Genomic DNA, 18,964 nt, shown 5'->3' with positions numbered 1-18,964 from the left:
TACAGTATTGCCTTATTATGTGATGCAGAGGATTATGAATATCAAGAATAATACCAAATATTGCAAAAGCTTACACACTACTTTAAGATCTTGTCTTTGTCTGTAACTTGGGGTTGTGGAAAACACATTTTCTGTTCTGACTCCAGCTACTGGTGGAAGAAGTTATTGTCCACAGCAGTTGCAAACCACACTTTTGTCATAGTTACCAGCCTTTCTCTTCTCATGCAGCTCTTCCAAACACTCTCTAAATTGATTCAGTCGGAACTAGTTGAGTCAGCTCATGGACTAACAATTTGCTGTTTAGCTTAAATATAAGCCCATTAAGCCAATATACCTGACTGTGCATGAAGTGAATTAGGGAGTACCCACCTGAACTGCTCTGCTGGCTGCCTGGAGGAAGTGGTAAAATCTGGGAGGGAAAAGAGCCAGTTTGTCAGTAAAAAGCACCCATCATGATGAGAAGAGGCTTTCCTTTCTGGGCCAGACCTGTGCTTTTCTTGCTTCTCCTTTCTCAACTGCAGTGCCCTTTGCTGTATAAAGCTAAGGAATGAGCATAGTGTTTGTCAAACCTGCTGGAATGTTTTGTGTATCCATCTATTTACTGCGTTAATTGCTTCCCAAAGGGGGCTGATGTGCTGCTTTTCCATGCAATGACTATTAAGCACTATCAGTTATGATTCTCTACCTAGTGGTGATCTATGACAGATTTTTCTTCAGAAGATGCTGCTAATTGTCATAGCATGAAGAGAACAAAGATGTAAATACGATTTACATGTTGAATACCACCATGGAGATGATTATTCAGTCACTGCTACCACTTTGAAAACATACTGTCCCATGCAAATAGCTAACAAATTACCCAGACATTTTGCTCAGACCTTAGCTCAAATTATATTACTATTATTTGGCAATTGTGATTACGTTTGGTGCTGCACACACAGTAATAATGCTCTGATATTGTCCCAGAGAAACTGTGTCAGATAAATATCTGCTTCACCTGAGATTTAGCAGCCCTGTGATATACTGTTGGCCAACTGCAACTTGTATGTGCTTGAACACATTTTTTTAAATTTCCTTCCTCCTCCTGTCCAGGCAGATATTGAGCATTGGCACCCTGCCAGTTATAAAAGCCATATGTTTGCATGGAAGCACCAAACTGGCTGCAAATGGAAGCGAAACTGGCTGGAAGATAGTGCTGAAGATGCATTGTGGCAATGGGGAGCATCAGGCACTGTGTGGAGTCTGGGGGAGTCTGTTAAGCCACATTTTTCCCTTGCACAGTTCTCGGTAGTCTTGGGTCCAGATGAGTAGCCTGGGGCTCAGGTAAAGTCATTTTGGTCATCAGCAAAGGCTAAGACTGGAATTTGGCATTCCCACACCAATACTGTGTGTTCATGGCCCTGTGAGTCAAGTGCCATAGGCACCCGCTAAGCTATTTGTGCCATGCCATGACATATTTGCCCTGACATTTACCTGGTAGGCGGTGGAAAGTCTTCTGGAAGCTGACACAAATTTTGTAGCTATGAGAGAAGCTGGGGAAACTTGGTCATGAGGTTGAATTTGTTAAGGCTGGATACCGGTGAGCCCAGAGGGCCCGAGAGCCGGCTCCCACCGAGAGCAGGGGTCCAAGCCCGCAGCGGCAGAGGGGCTGGGGGCAGCTGCGGGGAGGCCGTAGGCCTGGGCCAGCTAGTGCAGAGACCCGTTTGTGTGTGTGCATCCGTGACTAAGAGACGAGGGGATCCGTGGGTCCACACAGCGTGCGCGCTGGCCGTTCCAAACAGAGCTGCCCGTTTCTCCCAGGTGGCAAGTGGATTTGCGCTTCGAGGGCAGCACAGCACCCACGCACCAGCAGCCCACGTGGCCCTAACCTTCCCTGTGGAAACGTCCCGCCCGGCCCGTGGGCGGGCTGCCACCAGCACGCAGGCACAGCAGCGCTCTCGCGGGGGCGGTTTCACCTAGAAAGCCGCTTTTTATTCTTTTTTTGTTTGACCCTTCCTGCTGCCAGGGCCCTCGCCCCGCCTCCGGGTGCATCGCCCCGCCCCTCTCCCCGCCTCCGGGTGCATCGCCCCGCCCCTCGCCCCGCCCCTCGCCCCGCCGCTGTTTACGACAGCGCCGTACGCACGGTGAGGCTGCCCGGCGGCTGCTTTACGGTGGGGTGCGGCCATGGCGTCGGGCCTGGAGAGCGAGGCGCAGCTGGCGGCGCGCAAGGAGCAGAGGCGGCGGGAGCGAGAGGCGCTGCTGGCGCAGGTGGGACCCCTGCCCTCCCCCCCGGCAGGCCCTCTCCCCCGGCAGGCCCTCTCCTCCCCCCGGGCAGGCCCGCTGCGGCGCTCCGGCGCGGCCCCGCGGCGAGGGGAGGCCTCCGCCGGCGGCCCTGCCCTGCCCGGGGAGGGGGGCTCGGCCCCGAGGCGGCCTGGCCTGGTCCCGATGGCCGGGGGCTCCTTGGGGAGACCCCCTTCTCCCCTAGGGAGAGCCCCGTGCCCCTCGGCCAAAAAGGACCGTATCACCGGGCAGTGACGAGAAGCAAGCAGGAACTTGCTTTTGATTGGCAGCAGCCTCATTATACGCTTTGCCGTTTACAGTGGTGTTGATCCATTCAGTATTTCACATATCATTTATGTGCGTCTTTTATTCAAAGACAATGTTGATAAGAAAAAAGGCAAGTCAGTGAACAGCAGCAGCTTTGCCAGAACACTTTTATTTGCTCTTTGAAATCAAAGAAGTTCATGAATATAAGAATAGTAAAAGAGTGTATTGTAGGACATTTGAAGGCTATGGAAAGCTCTGTGTAAGAAGTTAACTTAGAACACCTTGGATAACATATGGCACTGAATATCCTTGTTCCTCTCGATGACTTTCTTAATAAATAATATTGAAATGCAGCTCTTCAGAGATAAGTTTATTGCTTTGTGCTATAATGTATTGAACTATCCTGAAATTCTCATTTTATAGAAAGTCCAATCCAACTGGATTGTGATATTAAATATGCTACAATCTCTGGAAAAGGTCATGTGAATTTAGCTTTAACCTGTCAGCAGGTTCAATTAAGTCTCAGTTCAGGAAGACACAGTAAAGCTCAGAAATGAGGTTTGGTTGCAGTGGTGTTGAAAAATTCAACAGCAATGAAACAAAGCTGCTGTCAGAGAGGAAGAGGTTGAAGTGGCTCATGTGAGCACTTAGTCATGCAGAGGATGTGGGATAAGAGGAGGTAAAGGTATTTTGGCAGAGTTTGAGTTGATACTAGAAAGCACAATATATCGAGTATAGTGGCCTACTCTTCCACTGTTAGGATGTCTCAGAGTCCTTGATGGCATTGTAGCCTTGTAGGTCCTAACCCTCTATGTTCCACCATTCTTATAAGTTTGTATGCTGTTCATCATCTTTGTTAAAAGTATTAGAAAAAAAATACTTTGAGGTTTTAGGATGAAACTAAATCTAAATCCATCCCCTCAGAAAAAGAAGACCAAATCAGAAAACAGACCAACCAAAAAACCTAACCTCCCCTTGATAGTACTCTTCCTGAAGTTTTATGCAGGAAAAAATTGCAAATGATAAATTGGTTGGGTTTTTTTGTTTGCGTCTCTCCTTCTTACTAGAGAAGGATAAACAGTCCTAAATTGAAAAAAAAAAAAGTATTTGTGAAGTTATGAACTCTTAAAGATGTTCATCTGTTCATTAAAATATGTATATTATCAATAACATCCATAAATGAGAATGGTTTAATGTTTTAAGTGTACTGACTTTCTCTGCTTCACTTAGACTAATTTGATTATGGTCAGATTGCCTGTTGCTAGAAAAGCATTGTTGCAGCACTTTTATCCTGGTGCATTTTCATCCTCTTTCTTGTAAGGCAAAAAAGAAATGGGCTTAGTTTGTCAGATTTACTGTGCTGTGTATGGCTTAAAAAAAGGAGTGAGAGGCTTGATGGAGGTTGGGAACACTGTGTGATAGGGTGGTAGAAGAGCAGTAACTTTTAACATGTGGCTAACATGTGGTCAAGATATTCATTTGATGTTTGAGGAGAGGAGCTGTGCTGGACCTCATAGTTGCAAGCAAGGAAAAACTGGTTGGAGATGTGAAAGTTGGGGGCAGCCTGGGCAGCAGGTGGAGTTCAGGATCCTGCAAGGAGGGAGCAGGACAAAAAGTAGGATTGCACCCCTGGACTTCAGGAGATCAGACTTGAGGATGTTCAGGGACCGGCTTGGAAGAATCTCATGGGCTATGACCGTGGAGGGGAGAGGGGTCCAAGAGAGCTCATTGATATTCAAGGATCACCTCCTCCAGGCTCAAGAATGGTTCATCCCAACAAGCAGGAAATTGAGTAAAGGTGGCAGGAGGCCTTCACGGATGAACAAGGAGCTATGGAAAAAACTCAAATATAAGGAAGAGTACAAGAGGTGGAAGCAGGGACAGGTGACATGGGAGGAATATAGAGATGGTGTCTGAGCACGCAGGGATGGGGTGAGGAGAGCCAAAGCGCATCTGGAGTTGAATCTGATGAGGGATGTGAAAGACAACAAGAAAGGCTTCTCCCAAGTACTTAAGCAGCAAGAGAAAGGCTAGGGGAAGTGTGGGCCTGCTGCTGAATGGGGCAGGGGCCCTGGTGACAAAGGACACAGAAAAGACTGAATGCCTTCTTCACCTCAGTCTTTTCTGGTAAGACTGGCCTTTGGGAATCTGAGGCCTCTGAGACCAGAGGGAAGGTCTGGAGAAAGGAGGACTTAGGAGAGGAGGATCAGGTTAGGGACCACTTTTAAACAAACTGGACATGCACAAGTGCATGGGCCATGATGGGATGCATCTGTGAGTGCTGAGGGAGCTGGCAGATGACATTGTGAGGCCAATCTTGATTATCCTTGAAAGGCCATGGCAACTGGGAGAGGTTCCCGAGGCCTGGAAAAGAGGAAGTGTTGCTCCTATCTTTAGGAAGGGCAGGAAGGAGGATGTAGGAAACTACGGGCCGCTCAGGCTCACCTTGATCCGTGGGAAGGTGATGGAGGAACTAATCCTGGATACCATTTGCAGGCATGTGAAGGACAGGAAGGTGATCAGGAGTAGTCAGCATGGATTTCTGAGGGGAAATGGTGCCTAACCAAGACGATAGCCTTCTGTGATGAGATGACTGGCTTAGTGGATGAGAGGAGAGCAGTGGATGTTGTCTATCTTGACTTCAGTAAGTCTTTTGATACTGTCTCCGCTAACATCTTTATAGACAAGCTGATGAAGTGCAGGCTAGAGAAGTGGGCAGTGAGGTGGATTGAAAACTGTCTAAACGACTGGACTTAGAGGGTTGTAATCAGTGGCATGAAGTGTAGCTGGAGGCCAGTCACTCGTGGTGTCCCCCAGGGCTTCATCCTGGGGCCAGTACTGTTTAATATCTTCATTAATGGCCTGGGGCTGAATACATCCTCGGCAAGTTTTTAGATGACCCAAAGCTGGGAGGAGTGGCTGATATGCCAGATGGTTGTGCTGCCATTCAGAGAGACCTTGACACGCTGGAGAAAAGGGCTGATGGGAACCTCACGAAGTTCAGAGGGCAATGCCAAGTCCTGCACCTGGGGAGGAATAACCTGATGCACCAGAACTGGCCAGGGAGCAGATTTGCAAAGAAGGGCCTGGGGTCCTGGTGGACAGCAAGTTGAATATGGGCCTGTGATGTGCTCTCGTGGCAATGGTGGCCAACAGCATCCTGAGCTGGATTAGGCTGAGTCTTGCCTGCAAATTGAGGGAGGTGATCCTTCCCCTCTCCTCAGCCTTGGTGAGGCCACACCTGGAGTGCTATGTCCGGTTCTGGGCTCTCAAGTACAAGAAAGACAGGGAGCTACTGGAGTGAGACAAGCAAAGAGTGACAAAGAGGATTAAGGAATGGGAGCATTTGTCATATAAGGAGAGTCTGAGTGAGTTGGGACTGTTCAGCCTGCAGCAGAGAAGGCTCGGGGGTATCTTTTCAAAATGTAAAAATACATGATAGGAGGGTGTAAAGAAGATGGAGCCAAACTCTTCTCAGTGGTGCTCGATGATAGGACAAGAGGCAATGGGCACAAACTGAAACACAGGAAATTCTCCCTGAACTTAAGGAAACACTTATTTACTTTGAGGGTGGTTTAACGCTGGAGCACGTTGCCTGGAGAGGTTATGGAATCTCCATCTGTGGATACTCAAATGCCATCTGGACAGGGTCCTGGGCAACTGCTCTAGGTGATTGCTTGAGCAGGGGGATTGGACCAGATGCTCTCCAGGGGTCCTTTCCAACCTCAACTATTCTGTGATTCTGTGTTATCTTGGAAGTTCCTGCTTTTTGCTTTGGGAAAGACAACTGGGAAGCTGCATAGGTCTGATGCTTCAGTCATGATGCTCCCAGATACTCTACAGTTTACAGAAGTGACTGTGCTTCAGCAGTTCTGTTTCTGGAAAGATGAGAGGAGATGTTCAACTAGATTCACCGTAAGGAGCTCTTAGTTATAGAGATACTGCAAATATTTAGTCTGTGTAGGTTGGGCTAAAATGAAAGGAAGCCCTTTAACTCTGGTTACAGATACCTTTTGTTTGTTGAGGGTTAGGACTGCAAGTAATTTAAGGGAACCTTTCCTGTATCTTCAGAAGTAATTTGCCCAAAATCACTGAGCTGACTAGAAAAATCAGGAATTAGCTGGGTATTTTTTTTTTTGAAAATTCCATATACACAAAAATCAAGAGATTATTTAGTAGATTTTGAAACAGTTGTAGAAATAGAATTGATTTCTTCATTAGCTTTTACATTTAAAACAAAGAAACTAGAAGATTGCTTCTTGTTGATTTTTAGTTCTCTTTCATGATTTTTGCTGGTTATGATTATCTCACACACTTCAGTTGAAGAACCAAAAAAACCCTGAATGCCTCGACAGAGATTTTTCTTTTAAATTTTGGAAACATCTTTTGTGTAGTCTGTCTTCCCAACTGCACTGGTAAAGCACAGCAGCTGGTTATGTTTATCATATTGATCAGTAATCAAATAATTAAGTGTTGACATGCAAATTGTTATCAAGCTCCTGAAATAGCATCTTGTTTTGATGTGTAGGATAGTTTATAACACCACTGTTTGAGTTTGCAAGTTTAGAAAGAGAAAATAATCTGGGTATTTTTGTAAATGCAGGAACGTATGCTTTTTTAGATGAGAACATGGATTTTCCATAAAAACTACCAATAATACAATCTTGAATCAGTCCCTGAATCTGTACTATGACATGGCATTTCTGTGATTTGGTGTTGATCATCATTTGCTCTGTAGTTTTTGGTGGACCTGGATGAGTCTTTTACTCTTTTGTCTCTATGGTTGATGTGATTTGGCCATTGCTTATATAGAAATCCTGTCTTTTAATTGTTAGGGATGGATGATAGCTGGCAAATTTCTCTTGATGGCAGTACATATTGATTAAAAATTACCTACTACTGGATTACCTACTACTGTAGGTAAATAAGATCTTACTCATTATTTCACAAAGATGTGAAGATATGTTTTTCAAACAATGTAGATAAAATGATGGTACCTTGAAACAGTCTCATTGTACAATATGAAATTGTGTTTAATTTTACTTATTTAGGTTTCTGAAAAAATTGAGATGTGCAATCCCTTATTATTTTAATATGTCTCATTTCATTCTTTTGGCTTAGTCCTCTACCTGTATTTTACATTTTTTATGTTTTATTTTCTTTAAAAACCTGACCTAAACCTTATAAAAGCAGTGTGTAACAATATCACTGAGTGCACTGTGTTTGAACTCTAAACAACCTGTGAAATGAGCAGGTTTTCTCAGTGAAGTAGTTTTAGGTATTTCTTCTTAAATCAGCTTAACTGTTGTTATGTGAATGGTATTTGCAGAAATGATTAACTGCTTTGGCAATATTTTACACTTCATTTTTAGTGAAAAATTACAGAAATTAATCTTAAACAGAAATTAATAGCAAAACATGTCACTGTTTTGGTTTTTAGAGCTGTTATTCATTGGAAACTGTTTATATGCTGTAATACTAAGCCATTTCATGTTCTTTCCCTTTTAAAATCCATCAGAAGTGTTACATCCTTGACTGTCTTTCAGAGGAAGTAAGCGTGTCAATACTATTATACTCACTGAAATCTTAAATCATTAATTAATATTAGGGGAGTAATAGCACCGAGAAGTGAATCCTTTTTTTACAAAAGGTCTTCATACTTCTGACAAAGCAGTTCTATATGCATTTTTGCAATCCACACCTTTGATTTAAAAGACAGGTCATTTTAGAAGCCTACTGATGTCTCAGTTTTTATATTCTGTTAGTCCTTCTTTTAGAGCTCTCTCTGCCACAGGTCTGGAGAGGTTCTGGGTCAACATGATTCCTACAGTTTGCTAGCAGTAGTAGCTGCAGGCAGGTGTCTGTTCCTCTGCGGCGTCTGCAGCTGTCCCAGCAGAAACTGTTACTGCCTCCCAGCTGCTGCTGAAGGAAGAGTGCCATCGCCTACAGTCTGCTTTCTGAATTGCATGTCAGATTGTTCTGGGATCATTTTTGGTCACAACAAGTTTGAAAATTGTTTCCATGGTCTGTCTTGTGTACCTTTTGACAGGTGCAAATGACAAAGAGCAGTGATGTTTTCAGCTGGCACAGCTGCATCTGCAGGAGGATGAGGGTACAGGCAGCACTGGTACAGTTGTGATATGGCAGCTTAGGGTGGAAACTAATCCCTTTTGTATGTCTCCACTGCTGTCCTCCTTGGTAAGGCTTCAGAGATGTAACAATAATGGGAATATTGAGGATAGAGAAACATAGCCTAAGCATTCGTGAAAATAAGTGTGTTACCAAGATTGAAAATGTGTACAGGAGCATCAGAATTATCAGAGAAGGCATGTCCGGGTTCCCTGAAGATAAGCATTCATATAACCAAGCTTCTCCAGCCCTGAGCTTTGTAATGATGTAAGCTGGGAGAGTAACGCAGGCCACAGAAACTTCTCTGATAGTTTAATGTGGAAACTGGTAAATGAATAGAATGGATTATATGACAGGATTGAGATAGTCCTGAAATTAGAAATGAAACCTCATTGTTTAGATTTTGGGTGTCTTATGTTGATATCTTAAGGACTGGGCTAGCTTTTTTGTCTTTTGAATTTGTTAACAGAAAGTGGTTTCCCAAAGGAGTTGTTCCACACTACTTTGTCCTCCAGTCTCCTTCCTCCCCAGGCTGCGCTTTTTTTTCTTCCTTCCTGATGTCAGAACTGGTAGCTTGCATGACCTTGTAAGAGGACTAGTTTGGAAGCTAGATCTGCAGAAAGCTGTCCCCTGTTCTTGGTAGGATTCATCTTCTGTCAGTATAGTTCCCTGAAGTGGCCAGGTCAATGCAAGGAGAGTGGTGGGACGCACAGGTGGGAGTGCAGAGAAGAGAGGTGTGGAAGTGGAGCCTTGCCCTTCAATGGCAGGTAACCATTCAAACAGCTCAGCTGTGAAGTCGTACTTGATCTCTCTTTGCTGATTGTGTTTGTTACACTACATTGATATGGTATTGGGCTATGGAGTTTCTTCTGACTGTTTGTTGCAGGAAAAAGGAATTTTTTCTTTGTTTTGATGGAGAAGTTGTCTTTTGGACGGTGGCATTTTTCATTTTATCCTAAAGAGTTAGAGATTGACCACAGTTAATGATGGGACATTGCATGGTCTTTCTAGTGGTATTGAAAATTCTCTCTGCCCTTGCTGAGAGCTGAGTTGATAATCAGAGTTTGGGCCAGTAAAGAGTGCTGGTCAGGGTTTCTGGGCACTGGAGAGGGAGTGGTTTAGCCTCCCTCACTAAGGTATGGTGTGACCCACTTCTGGAAGTCTTTTGGGTGCTGTCATGTAACAACTTCTGTTTATTGTGCAACCTAGTGCTGCCATTGGCAGTGCCTTTGATCTTTTCTGCTTCTTCCTGGGGTGGCATACTGTAATTTTTGCAGGTTTTGGTGTTTGTCTCTGGTGTATTATAGGCTGTTTGGAGCAAGTTTTATAGTTAGCACAGCAGATGCTCTGGTCGACAATTGTGCAGGACTGGCCTTAATGACCTACCTCATCCCTGTACTGAAAAATTGGGAGAACTTTCCCTGAACTCGATTTCCTTCCTCTTTCAGAGGGGACTGTGAAATCCAAGCTCCTTTGGCTTGTTTGCAGTAAAGACTCTGAAGAGTTTGCTCTGTCCACCTTGGCTAACATTGCTACCATATTGCTGTAGAGTACTGTTTTTATAACGGATTACTGACAGATCTTTCATAGTGCTTTGCCAGCATTATGCTTCACCTTGTGCCTGTTGCAAAGAGGACTATGAGTAAGTTTATTAGGGTACCCCAGAAGTATGATATGTAGCATGCTGCTTACCCTTCTTGGTAATTGCTTTTAATGGTACTATGTGTTTGTGTGGTGCTTGCACCCTCACTTGCATTGCTCTGAAATAGAAGTTATTTCAGAAATATAGCATCTTATATTTATGGTGAAGAAACATAAAAATGTTGTTGCAGTGGTGACCTAAAATGTATCTAATGTTAAGTACTTGTCTGTAAAGGTGAAAGGATAAATTGTTGGATATTTTTGTATTAATGAAACTTCATTTGAAATAAATGCTTAAATTGCTGTGGGTTGAGAGATGTGAAACTATTAGAGTTGGCCTCTATAGCATAGCAGAATAAGTCTGACAGGGGACTTAATTATAAAATGTAGAAAGGGAAGAGAAAATAGATGGATGCTAGTTAGCCACGCATGATTATAAAAGACAAGTAGAATAGGAGGTTAAGGTCTGAAGCTAATAAAGAAAGTAGCTTAGATTTCCCCTCTTCTCACCCAAGTGATGCTTGAAATAATTGGGGGAGTGGTGAGGGGAAAATCTTCCTTGACTATAAAAATGAATATTGTAATTTGATGGTAGAGGGAGCTAGATAGATATGTACATCCAGAGGTTACAGCTGCTAGCATTCTAGTGTGGTATTAAATTGATAATTCAGGTAAAAATATAAGTTTAGTCTTTTATAAATCCCTAGGCAGCTTTTTTTGTTTTACTTATGGATATTGTTAATGATCATCTATATTTTGTATCTTGGTCTAAGAAAAAACAAACTTTTGTCTGCTGCTTTTTGTGTCTGTCTCTCTTTTTAACAGTCTGGTGGTAGTGTCACTACAGGTTCATCTTGTCCAATCCTGTGTCATCCAGTATTCAGGAGACCACAGTCTGCAGTTTAATGATGATTTAGAGTCATTCTGTGTTCTGAGTATATATTTGCATACTTTAGTCAGAAGTATGATCAACCTCTTTTATTAGGATCATGTATTTCATTTACCTAAATGCTTGCCTGTATTTTTTCTGTTTATTGTAGAGCTAATAAAAAGTGTTCCTGCTCCTTTTGTACTTTATTTATAATATTAACTTCATTTTACTCAATGTATATTTGTAAGTTTTGTAAATTTGTCATTTTTGAAGGAAATAGTAATTTTATTTAAAATATACTTTTTATTATAGAGAAGGGTAGGAGTCTAAATCACAAAAAAGACTAGTAGATGAATAGGAAGAAAGTAGTGGAGAATAAATGAAGGAGGGTCACTTGAAGAGTACCCCCCCCAAAAGAAAATAAAATGTCTGAAATGTAAAGGGGGAATGTGTTTGGGGGGCAAAAAAGAGGAAAAATAGGAGAAGTTAATGATTCTTAAAAAGAAAACTTGAAAACACAGGAGAGAGAGAAAATTTGTTTTATTGTTTGATACTCTTGTAATGTATGAAACAAGGCAGCCAGTTCCAAATACGTAACACTGTCACCCTTTGGACTGCTTAGTTTGCTAAATAGCTTCTAATTGAAGGACTTTGACAAAGGTTTTTGCAAGTTATATACGTTATATGAATTCTATTTAATTTTTTTTTTTGTAGATGGGCGTGTACTAATATTTAAGGAGAACGCAGGAGTAATTTAGATTATTTAGTTATCAGTGCTCAGTTGGAATATATTTTTGATTTATCTTCTTATTTAATACTACTGTTCTTTTGTTGTTAAAATGGACACATTGGCTAAGGAACCATTGAAATGCTAATGTGCAATCTATATTGTAATTCTGATAGTGATGTGTTTGTAAAGGTGTATTCATAATCTGGGCTGTGATGCAAGTTGAATAGGTTTGTGTCAATTGCTGCTTAAAATTGCATAGACTATGTGATTAAAGATTTATTTAGTTTTGGTTAACCTTAATTAAAGGTTTTAAAATGGAATGTGATAATGTTATCTGATAATGTTATCTGTAGAGCAAATTTGAGGTGATATCAGATAAATACCCTGTTTGTTGATAAACCAGCAGATGATCAACTTGTTCTAATGCTTATCTTATCCCTACTTGCCTTTGTGATTTGTTGCAGATAAAGTGAGAGTATGATTTCTTATTTATCTCAAACAGATGATATGAAGTGTTATTTTTGAGATTTTGAATATATCTATTTTCAGATTCTGTATTGTGTTTTATCTGGAGCTTTTATTTGATATCTTTAACACTGTACTGAGTTTTCAGCAGCAATAAGAAAGAAATCTAAAAATACTTTGGAAGAGAACATGCAAATTTGACTTGATTTGAAGCAACAATGTGTTTTCTGCTTTATACAATCAGCATGTTGATTTGTATTCGTACATAGATGTAATCTCAGCTAACCAAGAGAGTCCTATAAATTCTGTGTAATGATAAACTGATGATGTGGTTAAAGTCTACCAGTGTCTTTAAATAACTGTTTGGGAATTTACACATTTCAGTGGTGAAAATACCAAGTTGGTGAAAATAATTTTACTGTACAACTAGAAATAAAATAGTGCATTTATATTTAAAATATTTTTGACCTGACAAATACCCAGAAATCGGGGCACCCATTCTTACTCACTATGCATGAAATTTGCTTTGCAAGTGGTTGTAGGGTGCAGACCCACTAGTGTGCTGTTTTTGCTGCTCCGTGGTGGGGATGCAGGCTCTCTGGAAGCCCATCTTCAGGGACTGTTAGGGTAGTACAGAAGCAGCTGGCATTTACTGTCTAATTGGGCCGGCCCAAAGATTTTACTTCCTGATTTACAGGTTTGTGGTAACAGTTTTATAATAATATCTGCTCCTTGGCTGTTTGCAAAACTAAAACTTAATTCAGCTTCTCATGGGAGTGTGAGATACTGACACAGGATCTCGTCCTTTCTCTAAGGAAGAGAAAAATGTTGTTACTGTAGGCCCACACCTTGCATACAAAGGGAGATGACAGACTTGCATCTTCCAGTATTAACTTTCTAGTCAGGAAATGAGTATATTAAATGAAGAGGTGTTGACAAGCTGATCTCGATTGACCTTCATTTGAGGTATTCATAGGTTAATATGCCTAAGAATTGATGAAAGGATGGATGTGAACTGTTAACTTGAGCCTCAGGCCTTTCTCTACCAAAAGTGAAACAGAGTATGTGGAAAGCTTGTCCTTTCCCCATCTAAATCTTGACAAGAAAGTCTGTTTACTTGTGGAGCAAACAAGCTTGAAGTCTCTATTTTGTTGTTTTTTTTGCCATCTAGAACATTGGTCAAGTTCCCTGTTAGCCAGCTTTTGGTACACTTATCTCTAGTGTCCGTCTCTATCTAGTTATAAACTTAAGTTTTGTGTGTGTTCGGTTTGTAGGCATTTTATGAGTTGCATAGCTGAGGATATTACCCTTCACTTGTCCATGAATGTGGCAGGATTAGTTACTTTATTTTGGTCAGATGAATATATTTTTAAGACAGAAAGACCTTCATGGTCTGTATGGACTAGACCAGGGAATAACAGTCAGTGATTTCTGCATCGAGTTTCAGGGGTTTTGTTCAAGCTTGATATGTGTTGTGTGGTGGCCAGGGTTAGCTAAAAGAGCTTTTGGATCGTGTTAAGGCAGTAAAGAACTCACCTGCGTTTCTAGACTTCTGGGCGGGTTTGAAGTACTTGGGCTATGCTTAACAGCTACTTCACTCTTACTGGATTATAGTCCTGCTTATTCTTCTGTTTTGTTTATTTATGAAACTCAAAACTGTTTTGATGCTGGAATGAACATCTCAACATGCTCTAACTCCATCCTTATCCCTGCCTTTTGAATTCAAAGATATAGCATTCACTCAGTCCCTGGTAGACCATCTGCTTTGTTCTAGAGCTGGAAGTCCCAATAATTTTCATCCACTTAAGAAAATTTCCAGTTCTTGGCCTCTTTATTCTAGTTGACTTACGCTAACTTGTTTTGGTTTCTCAAAGTCTCTCCTTCTGAAATTAAGAGCCCTGGGTATGAACCTTCCTTTTTTTTTTTTTTTTTTTTTTGAGTTTAAATGCATTAGAAAGATCATCACCTTCTGGGGCTACTATGAAAGTAAAGGATGAAGCTTTAAAAGGGTGCTTCATTTAGGCACAGGCATGTGTAGTATTTTGATTTTTGTTCTTTATGCCATTTTCAATATTGCTAATAGCATTGTTCAAAAAAATATATTAGCACTCCTAATTTAAGAGTTGGCTTTTTTTTTTTTTTTAAATCTTATTTTTTAGATTGTACTTCTGTTCTTTGAACTGTTATGGTGAAAGAGCACCTACTGCTGTTCTTTCTCCAAGCCTCTCTTTCTAGCCATACAAAAGCTAAAATTTTTTTGGTAAGAAATACAAGTGTTATTTTCTACTTAAAAAGGTGAACTTTCCATGAAACTTCAGAAGTTCTGGAACTGGAAGATGCAGAACCCTGCTATTCTTCTTCCCTAATGATTTAAGACTAGTAAAATCATAGGGAAAAGAAATGCTGTGGTTTTCATTTTCAGTCTCAAAAAGGGAAATCCTTCCTGAGAGCATGGACCTCTGCAGTTCCAGATTTTTCACCTGGCTGAGGTGATTTCCAAAGCTGAATGTGCACAAAGATTGAATTGCGAACAGTTTACTTTTTAAATTAATAGCTGGTGAGCAGTGCTTTGGAATAGAATAATTGACCAGAGTTTTTTTTTTTTTTTTTAGAAATAGAAAATCAGAAAGTCAAGCCCACTTTATGATATATTATGTAGTTCGTGAAGGTTATAAGAACAGAAGGCTTTTCAAAAGGGAGAACAGAAGCTGAATGTCTTATGTCACCCCATTATTTAGGATAATAGGATGGTATCAGTGCTAGAAGAGCTGCAAAGCTGTAGACTGAAGAAGGGCGGTATGTAATGTGGTTTAACTGAATTTCCCATTTAACATGTAATCCTAAAGTATTTTTAATGCTGTCCTTTTAAAATAAAAGTTCTCAGGAACAGTTCTTAGAATTGTGCTCTGTTGCGTTATAGCATGACTTACAAAGGTGTGTGTGCGTAAGTAATGCTGCTGAAATCTGACTCTTTTTCTCCTCTGTTCACGTTAGGCCAAAATTACTTATGAGAAGGAGCAGAAGCAAAAGCTACTAAAGCATCTGCGAGGTGAAGATACATGGATGCTTGCTGATGTGAACAAACGTGTGGAACAACTGGAAAAGGTGATGCAACTGTAAATCATTGAATTGAATTTTTAGTTTTTCACTACCTTCATATGAACAGAAAGCTTTGGTGGCTTTAAGATGATCTAAAAAACCTCTCAGCTTCTAAATTCCTTTTGCTTCAAAGTTAGCTTTCTTAAACTGGAAATAATCTTCTAGTCAGAAAGAGGAAAAACTTCTGTAGTTCAGTTACAGCTTTAATTTCTACCAAATGCAGAAGAGCAAGTACTGCCAGACAAGAATAATACCAGGAGAAGAATTACAGAGGATCCAAGGCTTTTTAGCAAGCCCTTGTGTGGAGGATCACAAGAAAAGCCCTAATGGCACTCAGAATATTCCATTCTCTGGTATTAGTTTAAAATCTGTGTAGATATTTCAAAAAAGGACAGATGTATGTTGACACAGTGATTCCTAAGGAAATAGCTTTGACCAAAATAAACAGTGTATGGAAGATGTATGTATAATTAGAGTGCCTTATTTCCAGTGAAAAATATGTTGGGGGCAGGGGGGAAGATGTCTCTTGTAGATGTGAGGCATAAAAACTAGAAGAAATACAAGAGAGAGGGTAATAGAAATGAATAAAATATGTAGCTGTGTCCAGCTGTGTGCAAGTTTTGCCTTTTTTTCAATGCGAGTTGGTTAGTGGGTTGTGATCGTATTTCTTCTGTGTTGGAGATCTGGTTTAGTTGATTTCATTTACAGATGTTTACTTGTAGGAACATTCTGTGCCAAAGAAAAAGAAAAAGGATAAACATTCAAGAAAACTGAAGAAAGAAAAGAAGAAAAGCAAAAAACAAAAATCTGAAAAGAAGGATGACTTCCTTGATAGTTCTTCAGTAAGTAAAAATGTCTTCTGAAGCATTTTAAAATTTCTTAAAACCTGCATTCTTTTAGTCTCTGTGGATAGACATGTTTAGTAGTCCTGTGTCTTACTCTTACCATTTTCTGTTGGGAAACACTGTGGCAAAGTGTGTCTTTTTAATATACCAAGTATTTAATCAATTTAAAAGGTGCCATTATTTGAATGTCTTCACATTTTCTGATATTCTTTTCACTCATTAGGAACTAAGAGGTTTACAGTTTTTCAGCAGAAAGAAATTGAACTTTTGGGGAACTTTTGGGAGAGAGCAGAGGCATTCATATGTTTTTTGTAGTCAGTGGTATATATGATGGAACAATGTGTCTAAAATTGCAAATACTTGACTTTGATTTTAAGCCTGAATTAAACCTGCTGCCTTTTTCCATGGATGTTCAACTGGGGCTTACTTGTCCATGAGTCCAAAGGAAGGTTCTAACTTGTGCATTTGAATCTGTATGCCTTTACATTGAAGGGCACTGCAGCAAAGCAGTACAAGAGACTTGATTGCAAATCAGGATGCTGCTTTGTGGCTGCTGTGTGTAAAATGCTAAGAGGATGTGTTGGTGCAAGTCAGGTAGCACTGTGATTTTCTTCGTAGAGATTCTCTTTCATTGAGAGATTCATGTATGCAGTATGATGAGATTTCTTTTCCAGGGACAGATAACAGAAGTGAACTGTGTTTTTTAGGACGGGGAAGTAACCTAAGCCACAAATTGATCCCACATTTCCTATGGGAAGCATCAAAAAACCTCAGATTGCATCAGTGAATCCCAAGATACAGCACAGTCCTGACTGATACCTATAATCTAAAGTCTGTTATTTGCGTGACAGGTTCCTATAAATAACAGAGAAATTCTGTTCAATAGAGGGCTTTTGCTCCAAGCATAAAATCTCAGTGCACCGTTTGCAATTGCAAGTGTGGGAAGTGGGATATGGAAATAGAAGGAGAGAGAATGTGAAGAGCTTTATAACACATTGTATTATTGGTTTTACATTAATTGTTTTTATGTAAAACACAATTGGTCATGAATTTAGAAATTTTGTATTTGTAATGTCATAAAAACAGTTTTTTTGTTTTGTTTTTATTGTGACAGTTTTGTCTCTAGCAGCTTTATAATTCTATTAAACCACCAGCATGAGCTAGAGTTCTTGCATACTCTGTTGATGTGCTCATGAAGCCTGGTGTGAGGTTTTGATCGTGATGTAACAATTTCCTTGTGAAAATATCAATATTATTTTTACTATCATTATTATTAAACTAATAAACAGTATTAAATTAATAATGCCTAGCAATATGCATCAAGTTTGATTAACAATACACTTTAGTATTTTATTTTTATCAATGTATAATAGTATGTTATAGTGTTATAATTATTCTTTACATCAAACTCAATATTTTTAGGATTCTTCAGTTGAATGGGTTGAGTCAAATGTGTTGCAGTCAGATAATACAGAAAAGGCTTGGAAGGTCAACGAGCAATCAGATACTATGAAAGAACCTTCCCTACAGGTGAGCAGTCTGATAACTATTCCAGAAATAAATTCAGCATGACCAAATGTGAAACTTGGTTAGGTTTTCTGAGAGCTCTTTTGAAATGTGTTGAACAAAAACTTATTTCACAGACAAATGCCTGTGTTTATCTAGGTAAATATTACATTTCTTTCACTGAAAGACTTCCACCTGATAGTTATTTAGTATTTGACAAGGCACTAAACTTAATGTTGCCTCATACCCGTTCCTGTTGTTATATTTTGAGCTTGATTGCCTTAATGAGGATGGATTAAATATCTTGACTAGACATGTTATTTTTTCTTCCTGTTTAAGGTGGTTTTTCTACAAGTGAGTGGAGTTTTGCTTCTGTGATGCTTGAACAGATATAAGGAAGTAAGGGAGGTGCCAAACTTTTCAGCAGCAATATTTATGGAATCAAGGCCTCTTTTGGTCTTCCTAGGTGGATTCTGTGCATGATAAGTAATGTTTATTCTGGAAAACTGAGTCGTTCTGAATTGAGCTGCTGTGATTTTAATAACATAAGTGTAGTCACATATTCATAACATTTTCTTTCGGTTGTATTAAAACAATTATTTTGAATTTAGTATCTAATTTAGTGTCTAAGTTTGCGCAGAAGGGCGCATGAAGGCACCTTCATTTCTGATCCCTGTGGTGTATGCTTCCTCAAGTATGGTTGTGACACACCGCAGAGCACATTCCCCAGTGGCTGTTGGAGTTGCTGTGTCAGAGGCTTGGACCCAGACCAACCCTCTGACAGCTGATGCAGCTCTACAGGTCCCAGGCTGCAGGGAGTGCTTGGGGCCTCTCCAGGAGGCCTGGGCTGGCAGTCAGCTCTCCTGCAGGAGGTGTGCTGCTGTTGATGAGTTGTGTCCTCAGGTAAGGGAGTTACAGGAGGAGATCAGTAGGCTGCGCGGCATCCGAGAAGATGAGCAAGAGATAGATAGGGTATTCTCGGAGACTGTACAACTTCAGGAGTCCCAACCCCCTGCAGCAGTGGAGTTGCTGGAGGGCTCTGTGCTGTGTGAAATGGTACATCATAACACCGTAGAAGAAGGCTGGAAACTGGTCACTGCTCGTGGGAGGAGAAAGGCTCCTACTCCTCCTGAAGACTTGCAGCTGAAGAAC

The 18,964-nt window shown here is 40.6% G+C and overlaps 1 protein-coding gene across 1 annotated transcript; it reads left to right on the top strand.

The window, feature by feature from the left end:
* The first annotated feature begins 2,113 nt into the window (after nucleotides 1–2,113).
* Nucleotides 2,114–18,477, top strand: CWF19L2 (CWF19 like cell cycle control factor 2). The gene is made up of 5 exons (XM_026069360.1): nucleotides 2,114–2,247; nucleotides 15,357–15,467; nucleotides 16,184–16,303; nucleotides 17,729–17,836; nucleotides 18,152–18,477. Exons 1-5 carry the CDS (start codon nucleotides 2,164–2,166, stop codon nucleotides 18,188–18,190), a joined length of 462 nt encoding a protein of 153 aa, XP_025925145.1. The 5' UTR covers nucleotides 2,114–2,163; the 3' UTR covers nucleotides 18,191–18,477.
* Nucleotides 18,478–18,964: the final 487 nt, after the last annotated feature.

The sequence above is a fragment of the Apteryx rowi genome, unplaced genomic scaffold, assembly GCF_003343035.1.
Source record: "Apteryx rowi isolate R43461 unplaced genomic scaffold, aptRow1 scaffold_292, whole genome shotgun sequence".
Lineage (NCBI taxonomy): Eukaryota > Metazoa > Chordata > Aves > Apterygiformes > Apterygidae > Apteryx > Apteryx rowi.
This window is presented reverse-complemented; position numbering and strand designations above follow the sequence as displayed.